This window comes from Protopterus annectens, chromosome 9.part0, assembly GCF_019279795.1.
Source record: "Protopterus annectens isolate FY-2018-M chromosome 9.part0, PAN1.0, whole genome shotgun sequence".
Lineage (NCBI taxonomy): Eukaryota > Metazoa > Chordata > Ceratodontiformes > Protopteridae > Protopterus > Protopterus annectens.
The window spans coordinates 1,538,106,736-1,538,126,686 of NC_056743.1; the positions used below are offsets into that span (position 1 = coordinate 1,538,106,736).

At 42.6% G+C, this 19,951-nt stretch overlaps 1 protein-coding gene across 2 annotated transcripts in view; it reads right to left on the reverse strand.

The window, feature by feature from the left end:
* CCHR9.PART0H6orf136 (chromosome chr9.part0 C6orf136 homolog) overlaps positions 1–19,951 on the reverse strand; it is a gene marked incomplete at its 3' end in the record, with an annotated part of 226,560 nt that overhangs the window by 84,773 nt on the left and 121,836 nt on the right. For both annotated transcript variants that reach the window (XM_044084493.1, XM_044084494.1), the window contains 1 exon segment: positions 17,856–17,944. In XM_044084493.1, the coding sequence (XP_043940428.1) occupies positions 17,856–17,944 (89 nt within the window).

The window sequence follows — 19,951 nt, forward strand, 5'->3', positions numbered from 1 at the left end:
CTAGTGAGTGTGTCTTTCACCTTGGGTCCAAAGAGAGAGGACCCATCGAATGGAGCGTCGGTGAAGGAAGACTTGAACCCCTCTGCAAAGTGACACAAGCGCATCCAGGCTTGCCTCCTAAGGGCTACGCCCGAACTCGCTGCCCTACCCACCCCTTCGGCTACATACGATATGAGCCTCATGGACGAGTTAACAATGGATGAAAGGGTAGACAGCTGGGCGTTGACAGACTGCGTCAACGCCTCAGGCACGTTACCAGACAGGGAATCTCCCAACTCCTTTATGAGATCCCTTTGGAGCCTCGTAAAATGACATAAGTAATTCAGCGACCGCAGGGTAAAGGTTGCTGACGTCAAGGTACGCTTCCCGTACCTATTCATGCTCCTGGACTTCTTGTTAGGAGGATGGATAGAAGTAGATGCCTCTGCTACATCTTGCTGGGTGGCAGATGCCACCACCATAGCATCAACCGGAACTCCCTTGGTTAGAAAATCCTTGCCAGGGGGTGCAGATAAAAACTTGTTGGGGCGAGAAGGAACTGGCTCCACAGAATCAGGGTGTTCCCACACCCTTCGACAAATAAGGTCCAGTAACTCATCGAAGGGTGGAGACACCCAGGAGGCGGAGGGTTGGGCTCCAAAGGCCTTGAGGAAGACCAACTCCTCCGTGGAAGGGGTTTTGGATGGCCAGTCGCCCCTCTGTCTCAAGATCTCCAGGATATCAGAGAATGAGACATAGTCAGAGGACGACTTGGGGGACCCCTCCGCATTATCGAGGTCGGTGTCCGAGGTGACAGACTCATCTGGGGAGTCTATGTGCTTCCTCTTGCACAATTTTTTCCTGCGGGGCTCCTCAGGCATGAACTCTGAAGGATCCTCAGAAAAAGGGGGAACACACAAGGAGGAATCCTCAGGTCTAGGAGCTGCGCTGTCCGAAGACAGGGGGGCACCAGAAGTTCTAGCCGCCGTGTCTAGGGAAGGAGTCGCAGATTCGGGTGAACTCACTAGAGACTTGGCCAGTGCGCTCCTCATAGCCTCGAAGGCTGGCCACCAGAATCTGAGGAGGGGCCCGTCCCCGAGACCATGACCGGTGTCAGGGTTCCCCTAGCCGAGGTGCCATGAGGGAGACTCGGGGCCGAAACCAGAAGTCCCGACGAGTCCCCCTCAGGCTCGGCTGAGGACACCCGAGAACCAAACCCTCTGGAAGGCACAAAAAGGGTTGGAGCTGAAGATGGTGCCGACAGACTAGCAGTGGGTCTCGGGACCGCCTCAAGGACTTCACCCGACTCTACGAACTCCGAATCAGACGACACCAAGGTTTTCGGAGGAGGAAGAAACTGTATTGAAGGGGCTGACTCCAGGGCCAACTGGGCCAGAGCCGAAAATAATTTGGATAAGACAGGTGACTGGAGGAGCGTCTGGACCACCCTATCTACATCAGAGTCTGAAAGCCTGGAGGAACTGGAGGAAACAGAAGGGGGCCGAGAGACTTTTCCCAATGGCTCCAAAACCAGGCTAGGAGGCCGGCTCCGAAACGGCTCCAAAAGTATCGGGGCCGAAGCAGACTCGACCAGAACAGAGACTCCTTTCGGCGCCGACGGTTCAGGAGCCGACGAAATCGACCCCAGAGCAGAAACACTCTCCAGCGGCTCAGAGAGCAATGGAGCCGACGAAGGAGACCTCGATTTAGATACTCTATCCTGCAGCTCCGAAATCAGTTGAGCCGAGGAAGGGGACAGAGTACCTGACCTCTCATCTCGAGACTCCAAAAACAGTGGAGCCAAGGAGGGAGACACAGCTTTAGATCCTCTATCCTTCAGCTCCGAGGCCAGTGGAACCAAGGAAGGGGACACAGATTTAGACCTTTTAGCAGGTGGCTCCGACGGACTTGTCGGAGCCGAAGACTTCTTTAGCCTCGATTTTGACAAGGGAGAAGAAGCCAAAGCTTCCTCGAAGGCAGGTTTGATAAGACCCTTCAGGATGAGCTTATTTTTCCTCTCATGAAGGACACGAGAGGAGAAAGCATGGCAAACACTGCAAGACTCTTGCAAGTGTTTAGCCCCTAAACAATAAACACAGATGGCGTGGCCATCTGTCAACGACATCTTATAACTACATTTCGTACATTTTTTAAAGCCCGATGGTTTATGCTCCGTTTCTTTGCCAGACATACCTACTGTCGACCACTCAAAAACACACAAAGAAGGAAAGGGGGGGGCAGCTCTAACTTAAACGCTCTAAGACATAGGGCAAAGGCCCTCTAACTCAAACGGGCCTAGCCCGCCAAACAGAAGGGATTACCACAACAATTCAGGGTATAACAACAATCAACCACAAAAGACTTAACCAGAAAAGCTATTAAAATAGCTGTTTGAGAATAAATTCTAAGCTAACTGTCAAAAAAGCGACCAAAAAGGCCAAAAAGGAAGGGTACTTAGCCATAGCCAAGTCGAGACCACATCGTTACTCTAGGAGCGGCAAACGAGATCTGGGGGTTTGGGTGTGGTGCATTCTGGGATAAGGGGGTTGGCCCAGCCAATAAGAGACTTCGTGCTAGTGTATCGGCAGAGTCGGAGCCGATTCTCGGCTCCGAGCCCATCAGTTATGAATGTAGGCGAGACTCCTCAGAAAAGTTCCGGCTGTGCAACCAAGTATACTTCCTGATCACGACTGGAGCTGCATTTCTAGCAATAGTATCAACCCCCTCCAAGGCACTCTTTAAAGGATGAATGGACACCAGAGAAACATTGGCTGCAATATTTTTGACACAGATATTTTAATCAGCAGGTAACACTGCATCAAACTCGTCTAAGCTATATATACATCTCAACACAAGCTTCCACATAAAACACTGGTAAACACTTTAAAAAGCAACCATGCTGGACTATGCCAGCTTCTTTCTCTGAGATTCTAGCCATTTGCTTAGTTTATCTGAAGGAACAGGATCTGAAGAAGTTCTTTATTAGAAGAAGTTGCTGGGAACACCAGAGCAGGGTCAACAGACAATGGGGCTTGGAGACCAGGCATGGCCAAGCATACCCTGAACTTCTTAAAAATATTTTTAGGCACAGCCTCAATAAGCAGAGGAGGATTACAAGCTTTCTTAAAAAAAATTCTGCAATGCTAGGATCAATAGAGGGAAATATCTCAGTGTCCAGAGCCTCATTCTCTCAAAAGATCATAAAGCCTGCTGATCTTAGGGGTTGCCAATGATTGCTCACAAAATGAATGTATTCTTACATCCAGCCAGAATTAGGCAAATGAAAACATTTGTTTAGGTTTCTGAACCTGTTAGAGGAAACGATGATCCAACACTGACATATGCACACCTTCAGACATCGGATCCCCTTGAAAATCAGGATTCTTAGATGACTGACCAGAAGTGGAAGCACTGATGTTACTCATAACCCAGCTCTGCACCCTATAAATCAATTGCTTGAACAATGGATCTAAAAGCAGCTACCCTCTCCAGTAAGAAAACAATCAGAGACTGCTGCCCTACCACATGGTGAGTCTTGTCTCTCTTCTCAACACGCATTACTCTGGGGCAAAATCCCTAGGGAGACATATTGCCACTGGCACTGGACTCTGCATCCCTGACTTCCTTCACACCAAAAAGGTTCAGTTCTTCCATACCTGAAACAGGCACTGGTACAGCCCAGGACGACGCGTCTGACCCTTGTATCATGCACATTTGCTGTACTACCACCACATCAGGGGACCTGGAGGTAACAGAAGGCAAGTAGTCCGATAGCCTGCCCAAGGCTGAGACAACTGCAAACCCACCAGCCACAGTTTGAAACATCGTTTCCTGACTTATTTTTTATGTTTATGTGCACAAGGCGTAAATGGTGGTAGTGGTGGGGGCACCAACTCTGAGTCCATCAAGTCAGGGAACAAAAACATTGGCCAGATCAATATCAAATACTGGTTGCACAGTCAACCCAATACAAAATGGACAGATCCAATTATCTTCCTTCTAAATAGCAATCCAAAATCTATTTCTACTAGGACACTACACTGAATTCTGCACTAAGAAAAACGACAGCAATTTCAGTAATTTAGCACAAAATATGTCACATGCTAGTTTCAGCCCCACATGAATACAAACCACCTAAAATTGTGTTAGGCAAGGAATTAAATATAAACTTAAGAAAAAGATCTGGACATAAAGGTTTAATTAAATGTTGCCAAAGTCGCAATTTAAATGAAAAATTGTTTAAAATGCTGCAGACCTACTTAATTACCTCAAATAAAAAAAAAATAAATAAAAGCAACACAGCAATTTTTTTCTGTCAAAACTTCCAAAACAAAATTTTAATCAATGGAAATAACAGCCATGAATTATTTGTGGTTCTGGTAGTACAGAGCAATGAGAGGAAATGCAGTAAAACAGCCTTAATACAGAAACTCTGTTATAATTCACCAATGACCATAAAACACATCAAAAGGGTTAAAACCAGACAGAAACTCAAACAGCTTAAAATAAACATTACAACTCTTATAATGAAAAATAAATAAAAGTCTTTCACACTCGCAGAGAGGCAGTGAAAGGAGCTCTGAGCTTTGACAGACTGACAAAAGGACGGTAGCAGGGCACTACTACCCATATGCCAAGTAAGGCAATGTTTGCTGAACATTTACAAAAGAATAAATGGGAACTACGGTATTACTGTTTGCAACAAGAAGAGAGAACTGGCAGGGGGGATAAACTAGAAGGTGTCATCATAAAGAGGATGGCTTATCAATGTACACGGATTCTGAACAAAAAAAGTAGAGAAAGTACAGTTGTGTACACTTACCATAAATATAGATGTTCAAGTGTATTCACTGTTGCAGTCATTACATTTGGGTTATCTGCTTGCAGGTAGCTCTCAGTCAGCCTGATTAACAAAGTCTTGGGTCCTGCATCGGTTGCTGTCCCTTCTTCCAGGACGTCAGGTAGTCAGGGGTATAAAACATGCAGCAGACACCATTACATCAGTTTTCTTGCCTCAGATGTCAGGTGCCCCCCTAATGGGAAGCAATTAAATATAAAAGTAGAATGATATACCTCCAACAAAAAAGCAAATACACCAAAAAGGCTTTTAAGCATAGTAAAGGAAAGTAGAGGTATAACCAAAAGAAGTTAGGGGGCTGGAGGGAGGGTAACCAGGACTGCAACAGTGAATACACTCTGAACATCTGCATTTATGGTAAGTGTACACAACTGTACTATGTTCTTCGTGTTTTACTGTTGCATTCATTACATTTGGGTAGATTCCCAAAGCTATAGTTGGGAGGAGGAATTTAGATAGCATTAGGACCAGCTATAAGGCCCTGCAAGACTGCAGTGGCAAAGCCAGCTCTGGATTTAGAGAAAATTGGCAAATGATGATGCTTGGTGAAAGTATATACAGAACTCCAGGTAGCAGCTTCTAGGATGTCCCTCCTGTTAGGGACGCTTCTGAGAAAGGCTGTAGAGGTAGATGCAGCCCTGGTGGAGTGAGGTCGGATTCCCTGGGGGATAGGTTTTCCATGGTGCTTATAGCAGACATGAATGCAATGGCCTATCCTTTTAGAAATGGTTTGCTTTGAAATGGCCTTCCCCTCTGCCCCTGCAGCAAATACCACCAGCAGTTGTTCAGGATTTCCTTTGAGGTTTAGTCCTGTCCAAGTAGAATCTAAGTTGTCTGTGCACATCTAAGGAATGCAGTATCCATTCCCCTTTGTTCTGTGGATTGGGAAAGAAGGTTGGCAAATGAATGGACTGATTAAGAGCCACACTGGATACCACCTTGGGCATGAAGGATGGATTGGTTCTGAAGGACACCCTGTCCACATGAAAGATGATGAAAGGCTCCACTGCCATAATGATTTGTAATTCAGATACCCTTCTAGCTGAAGTGATTGCTAAAAGGAAAGCATTTTTCCAAGAAAGAAATTTTAAGTCTGCAGTAGCAGCTGGCTTGAAAGGAGGTACAGTGATTTTCTCCAAAACAAAGTTAAGGTCCCAGACTGGAGTTGGAGCTCTCCTATGTGGTCTCACATTTTTGGCCCCTCTGAGGAACTGCTTGAGCAGTGGATGAGAGAAAAGGGGAGGTTCTATGTTATAATGAGCTGAAATGGCTGAGGTGTGGATTTTAATAGAGGAAAAAGACAGGCCCTTGTGAAGCATCTCAGTTAAGTATTGTAAAATCTGAGGTAAATTGGGCGTGGCTGTGCTCATCCCTTGAGACTGGTTCCAGGCACAGAATCTTTTCCATTTTTCAGCATAAGATTTTCTAGTACTAGGCCTCCTTGCCTCTAAAATCATATCCATTACAGGTTTACCGAGGGAAGCTAAAGGAGAGATTATGTAATTAGACAGGCTGCAAGGTTCAGTGTTAGAAGCTGAGGGTGCAGAATCTGGTTCTCCTGCTGAGACAACAGGGAAGGAGTCCGAGGCAGGTGCCATTGGGGATAACCATGACACACTGCGCAGGAGGGGGTACCAATGTTGGCGCGGCCAGTCTGGAGCAATCAAAATCATGCTTGGTTTGTCCTGTTTGATTTTTAGTAGTACTTTGGAGAGCAGAGGCAGAGGGGGGAAGGCATAGACTGATATTTTTTTCCAGCTGAAGGACACAGCATCCACTTTCCAGGTTTGTTTGTGGGGAGTCCTTGTGCAAAATTTGTCCAATTGGTAGTTCTGGGGAGAGGCAAAAAGCTCTATATCTGGGTTCCCCCATTTGCTTGTCAACATGTTGAAAATCCTTGGTTCCAGCTTCCACTCGTGTGGGTCCATGAGGTTTCTGCTTAGTTCGTCTGCCAGTGTATTTAATTTTCCTGGCAGGAATCGAGCTTGTAGGTGCACTTGGTAGCTCAAGGCTGTGTTCCACAATGCCATGGCTAGTCTGCAGAGGGGGTAAAAGTGTGTACCCCCCTGCTTGTTTATGTACCACATAACAGTGGTGTTGTCCATCTTTACCATTAGTTGTCCGGAAAGAATGTGGTCCTTGAAGGCTGTCAGAGCATTCTGTACAGCTAACATTTCTTTTTGATTGATATGCAGGTGCATTTGATTTGGGTACCATTTGCCCTGAATGCACTTCCCTGCCAGGTGAGCCCCCTATGCATAGTCTGATGTGTTTAAGGTTTGGGCAGCAGGGGGTGGTGTGTAATGTAGTCCCTTGTTTTGGTGGCAGGCCTCTGCCCAACAAAAGAACTCTAGGCGTAGGCAAGGTATGATAGGAATCATTGCTTTTAGATCCTGCGAATGTTGACACCATAGGCTTTTTAGATACCACTGTAGTTTCCTTATATGCAGTCTTGCATACAGAATTAGAAGAATGCAGGAAGCCATGAACCCCAAGGCTTGGAGTATTTGTCTTGCAGATAGCAGGGTTTTTGTGGCCACTTGTTTGAAGTAGGTTGCCAAATGAATTTGTTTCTCTGGTGTGAGGTAAGCCATCTGGGAAGTTGTATTCAAGCTTGCTCCCAGGAATATAATTTGTTGACAGGATACCAGGTGTGATTTCTTTTCGTTTATGCTGTACCCCAGACAAGTTAGAACCCTTTGAACAAAGGCCAGATGATTCAAAAGTGTGTTTTGGCTTTCTGCCTGAATTGGACAATCATCCAGGTATGGGTATATTTGAATATTTCTTTGCCTGCAAAATGCAATGACTGGAGCTAGGCACTTTGTGAATACCCTGGCCGCAGTAGATATGCCAAAGCGTGTAGCCTGCTTTGAAGCATAGGTATCTTCTGCAAGATTCCCTGATTTGGATGTGCAGGTATCTTAGCGTTGCCAGCCAGGCATCTTTGCCTAGCATAGAAATGGGTGAAGAGTCAGCATCTTGAATTCTGAAATCTCAAACAAGGTGTTTAGAGTAGACAGGTCAAGGATAGGGCGCCCTGAATTGCCTTTTCTGGGTACCAGGAAAAGTCTCGAGTAGAAACCTTGTCCCTTTTCTTCTTTTGGTACCAGTTGAATAGCCCCCATGCTTAAGAGAGAAAGTACTTGTTTTTGGGCCTCTGCCCACTGATTTGGGGGGTAGGTCCAGCCACCTGCTTGGTGTTTGCAACATGTGGAAGTGAAATCTGTATCCCTGGGACTCTATATTTAAAACCCATTTGTCCTGGGTAATGAGTTTCCAATTCTTTGCATGAAGAGCAATCCTTCCCCCCAAAGGGGCAGTCAGTTAAGTGCTTGGAAATTTTAAAAGGAAGTCACTGAGACAGTTTACCGTAGGGGGAGTCTTACTACTCCCAGATTTGGAAGTGGAGGCCCCCCACTGCTTAGTCCTGTGTGCCCCCTGGGGTTTTTGCTGTGTCTGGGTTTGGTTTGAGAAGACCTAGAAGGGGCTGGAAAGGACCAATTCTTAGAGGGCCAGTGCCTGCTAAATCTAGGAGGCTGAACTTGTAAGAAATCTTTAGCAGTTTGCATGGATTTAGCTTTATCTTCCATCTTTTTAAGAACTTCCTCAGCCTTGTTGCCAAACAGGCGGTCCTCATTTAAGGGAACATCCAACAATTTAGCTTTAACATGATCAGGCAAAGGTTGCTCCTTAAGCAAAGCATGCCTTCTGAGCACACACCCAGTAACAGCAGCCCTGCAAGAGGCCTCTAATGAATCAAAACCACACTGCAAAGCATGTTTTCCAACTTGTTCAGCAGAATGCATTAAATCTTGTAAGTCTCTATTTTCCACACAGACAGGAATCAAAATCATTTTCTGTTTAAGCAGTCCAATAACATGTTGCTGATACTTTAACATATTAAACTGGCAGTTTAAAGCCCTAATGGCCAAGGCTGCAGAAGTGTAAACCTTCTTACCCCATCTATCCAGCATCCTGGAGTCTCTATCAGAAGGGGTAGGAGTTTTAGCAGTAGAAGCCTTAATGCCCTTGGGCCCCTGTGAAATAGTCTCGGGATCTGCAATAGGATTTTTAAAAAGGAACAAGTGGGTCTCAGGGACTCTGTAGTATCGGTCAGGTTTTCTGGAAGCAGGAGGCAAGGAATCAGGGGCCAAACTAGATTCTGAAAAAGCATCAACAATTTCTGGAAGGAGGAGGCAAGGAATCAGAGGCCAAACTAGATTCTGAAAAAGCATCAACAATGTCTAGTACAGGAGGAATAGCTAAAGGTCTATGCTGAGGTAGGAGAAGGAAATCCTTAAGCCTCTTTTTTGAATCAGAAAAATCCTGGCTTTTACAGGGGAAATGCTCCCTTAAAAGTATGTAAAGTTTCCCCAAAAGAAAAATCCTCAGGAGGGGAAGCAGAGGGAATGGAGTCCTCTGCATCAGAATCTTCATAAATAGATAAGGGCAAATCCAGATAATCAGAAAAAACACAATCCTGATCAGAAGATTCATATTCAACTTCAGTCCTAGGCCTCTTAGAAGGGGGGGGGGTGGCTACCCCTGATTAGAGTTATTAGATCTTCAGCCATTCTTATCATTTGTTTTTTTAGGCATGGAGACCTGAGCATGTGGTCTGGGCATCGGTTTTTTAGGCATGGTTTGAGATTTAGGCCTAAGTAAAGAAGGAAGCGTTGGTTTAATATGCAAGTCCATAAGCCTGAATACACCCTTAGAAGCCGATGCCTGCACAGCGGCTCTGGACCCATCCAAGGTAGAGACATCCGTGGGTTCCATAGTTGAAGCATCGCCCGGCATACTGGACTCTGAATGGGTCTCAGTGGAGGCCTGCGAATCAGAAGTAGCAGGTATCAGGGGCTGAGAAAGCGCCTCACTGAGTACTGGTGAACTGGCAACTGGGTTAGAAGAAGCGTCGTCGGCAGTTTAGGACCTTGGCTGCCTGTCTTTATCTTTGCATTTTTTCAGAATCCCGGTAGTCGGATGGCTAACAGACATTTCTGGATAATTAAACAGAGAACTGAAATATTTAGAGGTGAAAATATACAGACAACGGATAGTGCGCGGATTAAATAAAGCACAAAACCGACAGCAAGGTACGTTGTGGTCAGGGGCTAGGTAAGCAATACAGTACGAATGAAAATCTTTATGAGGTACTTGCTTTCCACAAGTAATATAATTATTAACTTTTACTGACATTGGTAAGGAGCAAGAAAAAGTTTCCCCAACGGGGTACTTAGCTTTAGTTGAAGACTTCGGTTCTGAAACTCGAAAACGAAAATTTCAGGAGTCGGCCAACCGGCACTTGCAAACTGCTTTGGCTTCGGGCTCCGCACAACAAGAAAGACTGATGTAATGGCATCGGCTGCATGTTTTATACCCCTGACAACCTGACGTCATGGAAGAAGGGACAGCAACCGACACAGGACCCAAGACTTTGTTAATCAGGCTGACTGAGGGCTACCTGCAAGTAGATAACTCAAATGTAATGACTGCAACAGTGAAACATGAAGAACATCTACTAATTCAAGCAGCTGTGCTTAATAGAATAGTTAAATACATTTTCAATAGGTAAAATAATTATTTGAATTGCATACAAGTAAAATCTAATCTTGGGTGTTGATCTGCAAAGGATTATGAAAATACTTAAAAAAACAAACAAAAAAAAAAAGTGGGGATGTCATTTTAGTCATTGTACACTATGTAGACAAAGGCAAGAAAGGCAGTATACTACACGTAAAAGCTTGAATACCTCTGAAAGTGTCTGGGTGAAAAGCTATACAAGTAAACTGCAGGTATGGGATGGCTCAGAGTTATTAGAATAAGGAAATCTTTGTTAAAGAAAAATTAAACGGACCATTTGCCTGAGAAAAACGCATTATAGCAGCAAGCACAAGGTTTGTGCAGTCTGTATTGAAATTAAACATGATGAACTGCAATAAAACATTATTTGTAATTAAAAAAGGCATGCAGCTTAAGTAAATGCATGCTCCGCTACTCTTCACATTCCCATGGGTTCCATTTCATTGGGATTTTGACTAGGAAGTGTCGGGCACACACGGCTACTCCAATACATTCAATACTTCATGGAAAAGAAAGAAAGCTAGAACTACACCTATTTGCTGATACAAATAGAAATGATGAATGCAGGAAATTCTAGTAGATATGAAGAGAGAGAAATGCCCTCTTATAATGGTGTGAAGAGAATGTTCCCTTGATGACCATAAACTTAAGCCCATTTACCAACTTCAATGGTGCCTCTAATAAAGAGCTGAAGCATCCATGGTGACCATCACCCAAGACTAGGTAATTCTGGAAGGCAAGATTGCTGGCATCCAACCACAATAGGTGTAATTTGCAGATGTGACAGATGTGAAATGAACTGTTGCCCCAATGGGACAAGAAACCACTGAGCCACAAGAGTTAACTGAAGAAAACGGATTCCGTTAGACAGATTCCACATTAAAGGGATGACTGCTGCCATCAGACACATCACTGTGAAGCACAAAGGCACTGAAAGTCCAACTGTAGAGACCATCACCTTTGAAAACTGTACCGACCCTCTGACTGAATAGCTTATCCTGCATGTGGCAGTGAAAGCCTGGAGAACTGGCACAATGCACAGCGGGACTGGGGAGAGGTGCATGGTAGCTTGGGAATATAAGGTGTGCCAAATGGTCATGCTATCTGTGGCCTTAATCTGAGAGGTTATGGAAGATGAAATCACTCCCATCAGATTTGCCATTTTTTAGCAAAAAGTTGTCAAATATTTCTAGCACATTTCATAACATAACAAACTCATTTCTTGCAGATATCTTGAAATACTGCTACTGATGTCCCACAACATTCAAGAAGCATGCAAAATATTTTTTTGTTTATTTTGTTTTTAAACATCTTGATTAAAGTATCACTTAAAACACAGACATACTTATAGCAACAGAAAAAACATAACATTTTTTCATATTCATGAACACATTACATGTTTTCTCTCTCTAACAATTACTATTTAATCAAACATTACATAAATTGCAAAATTCCTGCCTTCCCTTACATTACACATTTTGCATGTAGTGTTCCCTCAAACTTCCTTTATTTCTATGTAATTTGTTCCGTTTTCTAAAGATCCCACTTTCGTTATCTCCTTTACAATATTCAGTACATCAATTACAGATGATTTAAATTTTGATTTCCATTTTCTAGTAATTGTTTTTAGTAACCAACAGCACTAACCCTTGTAAGTAAGTCTTTACTATGTATAGGCAATTCAGATTGTGTGTGCAAGCTCAGAAGAATCATTTCCATAGTTAAAGCCATTTGCTCCCATTTTTGACAGAGTACTCTGCAGGAAATTTTTTGAAATCTTCAACTCATATTCCCAAAAGCATGTTTCCAATTAGCTCTCTATTTCCCGTCACTCTTCAAGCATTTCTTAGTTACCTGAGGAAAACTCTTAAGTATGACTTGAGATATAAAAATACCTATGCAAACACTTCTAACCAAAAATTCTAAGCCTTTTGGACTACGTCTCATACTCTGGAGACATGCAGATGTCTTCTCATTGTGAAATGCCTTTTACAACTTCTCCTCCCAATCTTTACTAACTTGATTCTTATAATTATCATGCAATATTGTGTACGGTACTAATTATCCCTTTTTTAATAGCAGCTTCTGTTCTAGACTTTACCCCCTCTTTGCCTATAGTCAGATATCAATCCCTGCTAAGAAAGGTAGTATTCCAACTTGAAATCCAAACTTCTGATTAGCCTTAACCTAATCCATTACCTCTCCCCCTCTAGATATTTGCTCACTGGTTCCTTTGCAAATTTTCTCCAGTAATATCCTGCCTCCTCTTGCGTTTTTTCTATACCCATACTTGCAATCATCCCTACTGGAAAAAATATCCTCTCCATTCCCATACTGGCTTAGTTCTAAAAATACTTTCTGCAACTTTATGAATATAATATTATACATTGTTGTCATTTTCCTAAAGGTTTTTAAACTTCTTCCTGGTTTCATCCTCCCCCCTTTCCCCTTTAAATTTACAAAAAACTTTGCAACGTTCTTCCAGTGTTTCAACTACATCAACAGCCATCCAAGCAATAAGCATACTGTTTTTTAACCGACTGCACTTGTACTTGCTTTATATAGTAATCACTACAGTTTGAGCTTTTGTTAAAGTTATCTAACTGTGTGGCAAAATTAGTAATTTCTCTATTTGTGAGCTTTTCTAGGCTGTGTTTTTCCAAATCTCTTTGCAGAACGCTGAATTAGCCAGGGACTTAGTTGTTTGCGATTTAATCTGCACTTGAGAGCTGCTTTTAGTGTAATTTTACACAAAGAAATTCCAGGATCACACACCTTGTAGCAGAAGGTGTTTACCTGGTCTCATCAAGTTGGAGAGCACTGCATGAAGATCAAAGTGTGATTTATTGGCTACAGGGCATAGGAGGAAGTTTTCAAGCTTTTTCTCTGAGTGGAGCTGCCCATTTGGCCACAGTAGTTAGCAGTGCCCTGTATAATACCAAGTGCCTTGTCAATACAATTTACCTTTAAAGTTAGGATTCGATCCAAAACTACTTAAGTCATGTGGCAATTGTGCAGACATAACTAGCTTGTGCATCAAACATCACTATGAATTCCTACCCCTATACAGCATTCTGCCCTTAACTCCAGAATCTACCCTAGGAGACACCTGTTAAAATCCAATCCTTAATCCTAAAATGGCCAACCCTATTACAATTTCTAAATGTCTCCGCAGATAGTCTGCCAGATGGGGGCATCCTAAGGAAATGTAGCAATGCTCTCATGATCTCAAACAACTAGTTAATCATTAAAGAAAGCACAGAATGCAGGAGATACAAATACCCAACTTCCTTGCAGGCAAAATCCTTACACACAGACAAGGTTGCCAGGAATACCCACACTACATCCTTTACACATACCATTCACCACAAACATGGATGGTCTTATGCTAAAGACGCTTAAAAGAAACATTCCCATATATCAAAGATCTCCAAAGCCACCTAATGGCAATACTGCTCCTCAGCAATAACTAAAACACACACACACCAAAAGCAACACCAAACATCTCACATAAGTCTACACCTAATGGTCTCTCAAAGTGCAAAGACCATGAGGTAAGCATACACTTTACCTAATACTCTTCTCATTGTGGGCCCCACTCACCAGGCAGGACAACAAGATAACAGTTACTTGCCTATCTGCAATATCACTCATGCACTCAACTTACTGCACCCCAGGTACAAATATGAATCTATCATATTCCATGTAGGTGTTAATGACCAGAGCCATAACTCATGGAACTATATGAAAGAAACATAATGGATCTCTCGGAATTTGTGTTGCAGATCGATAGGAGTCTTGCACTGAACGGCATTCTACGTTAAATAAGGATGACACTAAATTGGTTGCATTTGTCCACCAGTCCTTTAAACAGAATGGGGTCACAGATGGAGGTGTTTCAATCTATGTTAGCAACAAATATAACTCCAAGATGGTTAAACAGGATGATATTATGCAGCTCATCCACATGCAAGTCACCACAGATGAGGTCCCTCACCATATCAGGACTAGCTACAGGTCACCATCTATGTCCCTAGAGTCTAATGACTCTTACTTAAACCTACCAGAGGAGCTCACTATCCAACCAAACACCCTACTCATGGGTAGCTTTAACTACCCTTATGTAGACTGGGAAACATACACTGCCTCAAACTCACAGGCAGACTTTCTGGAGTTTAACACAAACACCCTGGAAAATATATTGCATGCTCCAGAGGAAAAAAACATACTGGATCTCGTACATGGAAGAGTGCTGCACCCCCCTCCCCCCCCAATATCATGTCCTCACTAATGAGGTCAGATCATAAAGCAGTCTCATTTGAAGTAAAACTCAGACAAAAAAAAAAAAAAAAACGGCTAAACGAATAACATTTAGAAACTATTCAAAGGCAAACTACATCCTATTAAGTGACAGTCTGTCAAAATGCAAGACTACAACCCAGACCACAGCTACTATGCAGAATTATTTAGAGAATCACTATACAAACATAGGAATGGCTGCACAGAGGCTGCCGTACTTACCAGAAATTAACCCAAAACAAGCACTAAAAACAAACCCCATCGGTGGAATTATCACCTAAACAGGTTATGTAATAAAAAAAACTTATGTCCAAAATAAGACAAGCGCTCTCTTATACAACTAAACAAAAAAACTAAAACAGCAGCAATGCCAACTACATGGTCACGATAGCCTTGCAGGCTAAAGGCAATCAAAAGGCCTTCTTCAGTTATGCACAGTACATTAGACGCAACACAACAGTGTAGAGAACTGGTGGTTAACAGTACCATCTACACCAATCAAGGTGACATAGCAAATTTACTGGCTAATAAATTTGGCTCAAACTTCACTCCCCAACTTTCCACCAGATAAAATTCCCTCCAACAGACTTCTCTTAGATATCAGCAGGTACCAGATGCTAGCAGCAAATCGGCAAAGCCAAGAACACAACCTCCACTTTCCTGACAACAACCCCATTTGCCTCCTGAACAGTCTAAAACAAAGTATCAGGTCCATTTCAGGCACTCTTCAACCACAGCCTTGAAAAAGGCTGCATTCCAAGTGAATGGGGGATCACAACAATCATTCTCCCCCATGAGGACAGACCATCACCCAACTCTGGGAACTACAGACCCATCAGTCTAAAGACTAATACGTAAAGCCCTGGAACAAAATATCATGGAAATGATAAACAAGGATATTGGCAACCTACAGACACAGGACCCGTTCTATTTTGGGTGTTAAGGGAAGGTCATGCCTTCTTAAGCTGGAAGAATTCTTTGAAAAGGTCACCAAGGCAATAGATGAGGGTAAAACAGTCCATACTGTGTATGCTTGTCCTGGCTAAGGCATTTGATACAATACCCCAACTCAGGCACTGTTGACAATCTCTCTGAGCTAGGCTTAAACCCTTTATTACTCACTGAATTGCCGGCTGGCTCACAGACAGGATCCAAAAAGTCAGGATCAGTAAGACCACCTCCACCAAGAGACTTGTCATCAGTACAGTGCCGAAGGGCTCTGTGCTACACCCACTCCTGTTAGGTATCTACTTCTCGGATGTCAAGGCTAGTGTTAAAGGCCACTGGATCACCAAGTTTACAGATGACTGTACATTGAAAGCTATTAAAGATTTCCCCAACACATTAACATCTTGCAAGTGGGTTTAACACAGAGAAATGACTGGTGCCAAAGCTATGGCTTAAAATTCAATGCCAAAAAATGCATTATAATGCTCTCTGGGGAAACTGTCAATACAAGTTAATTACTCCATCGATAAAACTCCCCTAAGAGCAGACCCTGTAGTAAGGGATCTGGGAACATATGTAGACAGCAATCTGGTCTTTGAACACATAGCTAATATAAGAAAATCATTCTGTGTCACCCAATTTGTAAGTAAAGGTATGGCATCCAGATCCAAGAAATCTACAGTGCCACTCTACTTGGCCACTATCAGACCTAGCACTGAACAAAATGCCCCCTTTGGCATGCATCTAACCACATACTTACAACAGTGGGAAGCTCCCACAAAAGGTTTCTCACTAAGAGAATTCTGGGCATGAATACTCTGTCCTACACAGATTGCCTAAAAGTTCTGTCTCTGTATTCAGTTTCCTACGGGCTGTTGAGAGATGATTTTTGCCTAGCTTACAGGTCTTCCTCAAATCCAGCCCTGCTGGATCTGTTGCACATGAGTAAAATAAACAGCATCAGAAACACTAGATCCAGACAACTGAACTTCCATTTACGACAGACTGAACTTGCTGGAGGAGACAGATGCGTCTCACAGGAATCCCTGTACTGTGGAATAGGTTCCCCATTCATGTAAAACAGAGTTCATTCTGCACCCTATTCAAACAAAACTTTGACAACTGGATAGGAAATCATAAATTTACCCTCAAGTTTGGCTTCCGTGTCCGTTATGGAGAGAGGCCATCAATCAGAAAAGTATTATCCTAACCAACAACCCCCCTTACAAATCCTTAGTTACCTGCCTACTTGGGACCCAAATGGTTTGGGGGGCTTGGCTAGGCTTAAAAGGGCCCTAGTTGTTATTATTAGCCTAGTAATAACCTATGAAATGATTTATAGCATTTTGCTTGCATTGTGTATAAATAAGCCTTAACTGCGTAGCTCTAAAGTATCCATTCAAACATGTAATCCTAAACCACCTGGTTCTGTGGCAAGGATCAGCTTATCTCACTTGACTCTTGCCCTCTTCCTCTCTAACAATTTCATTCACCTCTATCATCCATAACTTCTCTGGTCGATAAAAATATGTCTGACGTATATAAAACTAAAGGGACTAAACATTTTCACCTCTTGTGTCTTACTACCCATAACTATAATCAAGAGCTTCTAGTTTCACCTAAATACTTCAATTAACCCATCACCATGCAAAAGAATTTATTTAACATCTGTTGACCGGGAAAGTCCGACTAGGACAGAGCCTTATTTCAGCAGAGGCCCAGGAAGAAACACTCCAGATGAATGTTTTTGAAATATGGGGAAAGTGGAGTACCCAGAGGAAACCAATGCGATCAGAGGGAGGACATGCAGACTCCACATAGAAGACACCCCAGCCAAGAATCGGACTAGAAAACTTATTGCTATGAGGAGACAGTGTTAACCACTGCATCACTGCGCCGCCCATTTATAATACTTAATAAAAAAGTGTTTAAGGGCAAAATCCGACTGCCATTCTCAAGAAAGGGAAAACTAAAGCAAAAAAACTGAAAGACATTTGCACCTATATACTAGTTCCTGTTAAGTTAAAAGCCACATTAGTATTCAAATTGTGGACTTGTATGAAGAACAGACAGACTGATAAACAGTGACTTTCTGACACCAGAACATCATTGTCAAATACAGTTTTGTAAGGTTTCCATAAAGCTTCCATTTAAAGTTCATGCACCACCACTTAATTTTACTCACCTTGTTTTCATGTGTAGAAAGCCATTGATGAACTCCACATCCTGCGAGTAAATGTCATAATTATGAGTCTTCAGGAAGAAATTGGGCAGCTGCAGATGTAAGAGCAAATTATGAATGCAAGCTCACTGCATGAATGACTGACCAGTATCAATGTCTTTAATGTTACTTATGCTTTTAAGTGTTTCTTTGTGTACCAAGATACACAAAGCCTCATACCTCCAACAAGAATCACATCAATAAAATTAACAGAGGTCAAAGTCTCCCGTGGTTTTTCATCAATAAAGTAATAACTAGAAAAAAATATGCCCTGCTTGCATATTCTACTTTGCTGACAAGGACAAATGTGTATGGCCCAAATGACCTAGTGCAGCTTTATACTAGTATGTGGCAATTTTGCTTTTCTACTTGTAACGACTTTTACAAGACCTGCCATGGAAAGGCTTGGGGAGAGTTTAAGCGCAAGAAGTGTGCATTTGGTAGCAATGTTCACATTTATAATCACACCACTAATACCATCAATTTTCCCACTGGATGAGAATTATCTGTTATTCTGCTGTCTTGGGGTCACCCACTTATAACTAGGTTTGATTTAACTCGTATCCTCAAGCTTCTGGCTTTCCTGCCTCTTCTCACAACCTAGTTTCTTACACATAGACACAGGCTTACATACCCATTTTACAATAACGAGTGATAGCACTGAAAATTCAGAAAATGTTAGGGTCAGTGAAAAACTGCAGAAACAACAATGACTAGTGTGCACAGACACACTCAAGTAGGAAATCTAAAGCAAGTCTACCCTCATCTTTGTACAATACTTTTATGGCCCAATAAAGATAGTGTGATGTAAAGGAATAAAAAGGCTGCCAGGTCTAATCATGACAAATTAATGATTTAACACTCATGTGCAAGACACATTTCCTGTTTTAAAATCAGAGGTTTTGATACCTCCTGGATTTCTCCACCTGAAACACTGAACTCAGAGCTCAAATAATTTGTATGTATATATATATATATATATATATATATATATATATATATATATATATATATATATATATATACACACACACACACACATACATAAATATATATATTCATCAAGGATACCCACACCTCCAGGTTGGTGGCAATGTACGAAGCATCGGAGACCATTCAGGTGCAATTAACCGTAGGAAAGACTGCTCTGCAATTTGTAGCATGTTACAGGCCACCCTCTCAAACTCAGGAACCTCACACAGCTTTCCTGAAAACACTCGAGGGGATAAATGCATCTCCAAACACCATCATATTAGGTGATTTCAACTACCCGAATATAGACTGGGATCATTACTCAAGCCCCAACACTCTAGCCCAAAGGTTCCTAGAGTTCATAAACTCAAATGCCATGGAACAACTAGTCACCATCCCCACAAGAGGAGAAAACATACTAGATCTCATCATCACGAACATGGGGTCACAATGCTCAGCACCAGAGGTGTACCCCTCATTGGTGAGATCAGATCATAAACTAATCTCACTGGAAGTCCACATCCCGCCCCCACCCCAGATAAAAAACAACACAGTGAAAAACTTCTCAAAAGCCAACTTCACACTTCTTAAGACTGGTGTGGTTTCCTTCAAGGCCCCCGAGCCAGCGGAAACCATTACCCAAACAGCTGAATCACTTACAAATGCCTATCAGCACCTCCAGGACTGCATGGATCAGGCACTCCCAAACAAAACAAAGACTCTTTGCACCAAAAGCAAGCGCCCAGTCTGGTGGACCCCAGCCATTAACAAGCTCCACAATAAAAGGAGAAAGCTACTACAAGATAGAGCAAAATCCTTAAAAGGGAAGACACCCTTGATCACTATAAGTAAAAAACTACGATCGCTCATAAAATCATCCAAGGCAAATTTTGAAAGAAAAGTCACTAAGGACTCAAAAGACAATCATAAGGCCTTTTTTAGCTATGTTAGAAACCTGGGAGGAAACTCCCAGATATGCTCAGAATTAGTTCAAAATGATGTAAAAATCACTGAACCAGACATTGCCAACATACTGGCTGAAAGGTTCAGTGCTAACCCCCCCCCCCAAAAGGAGAGATATCTATACA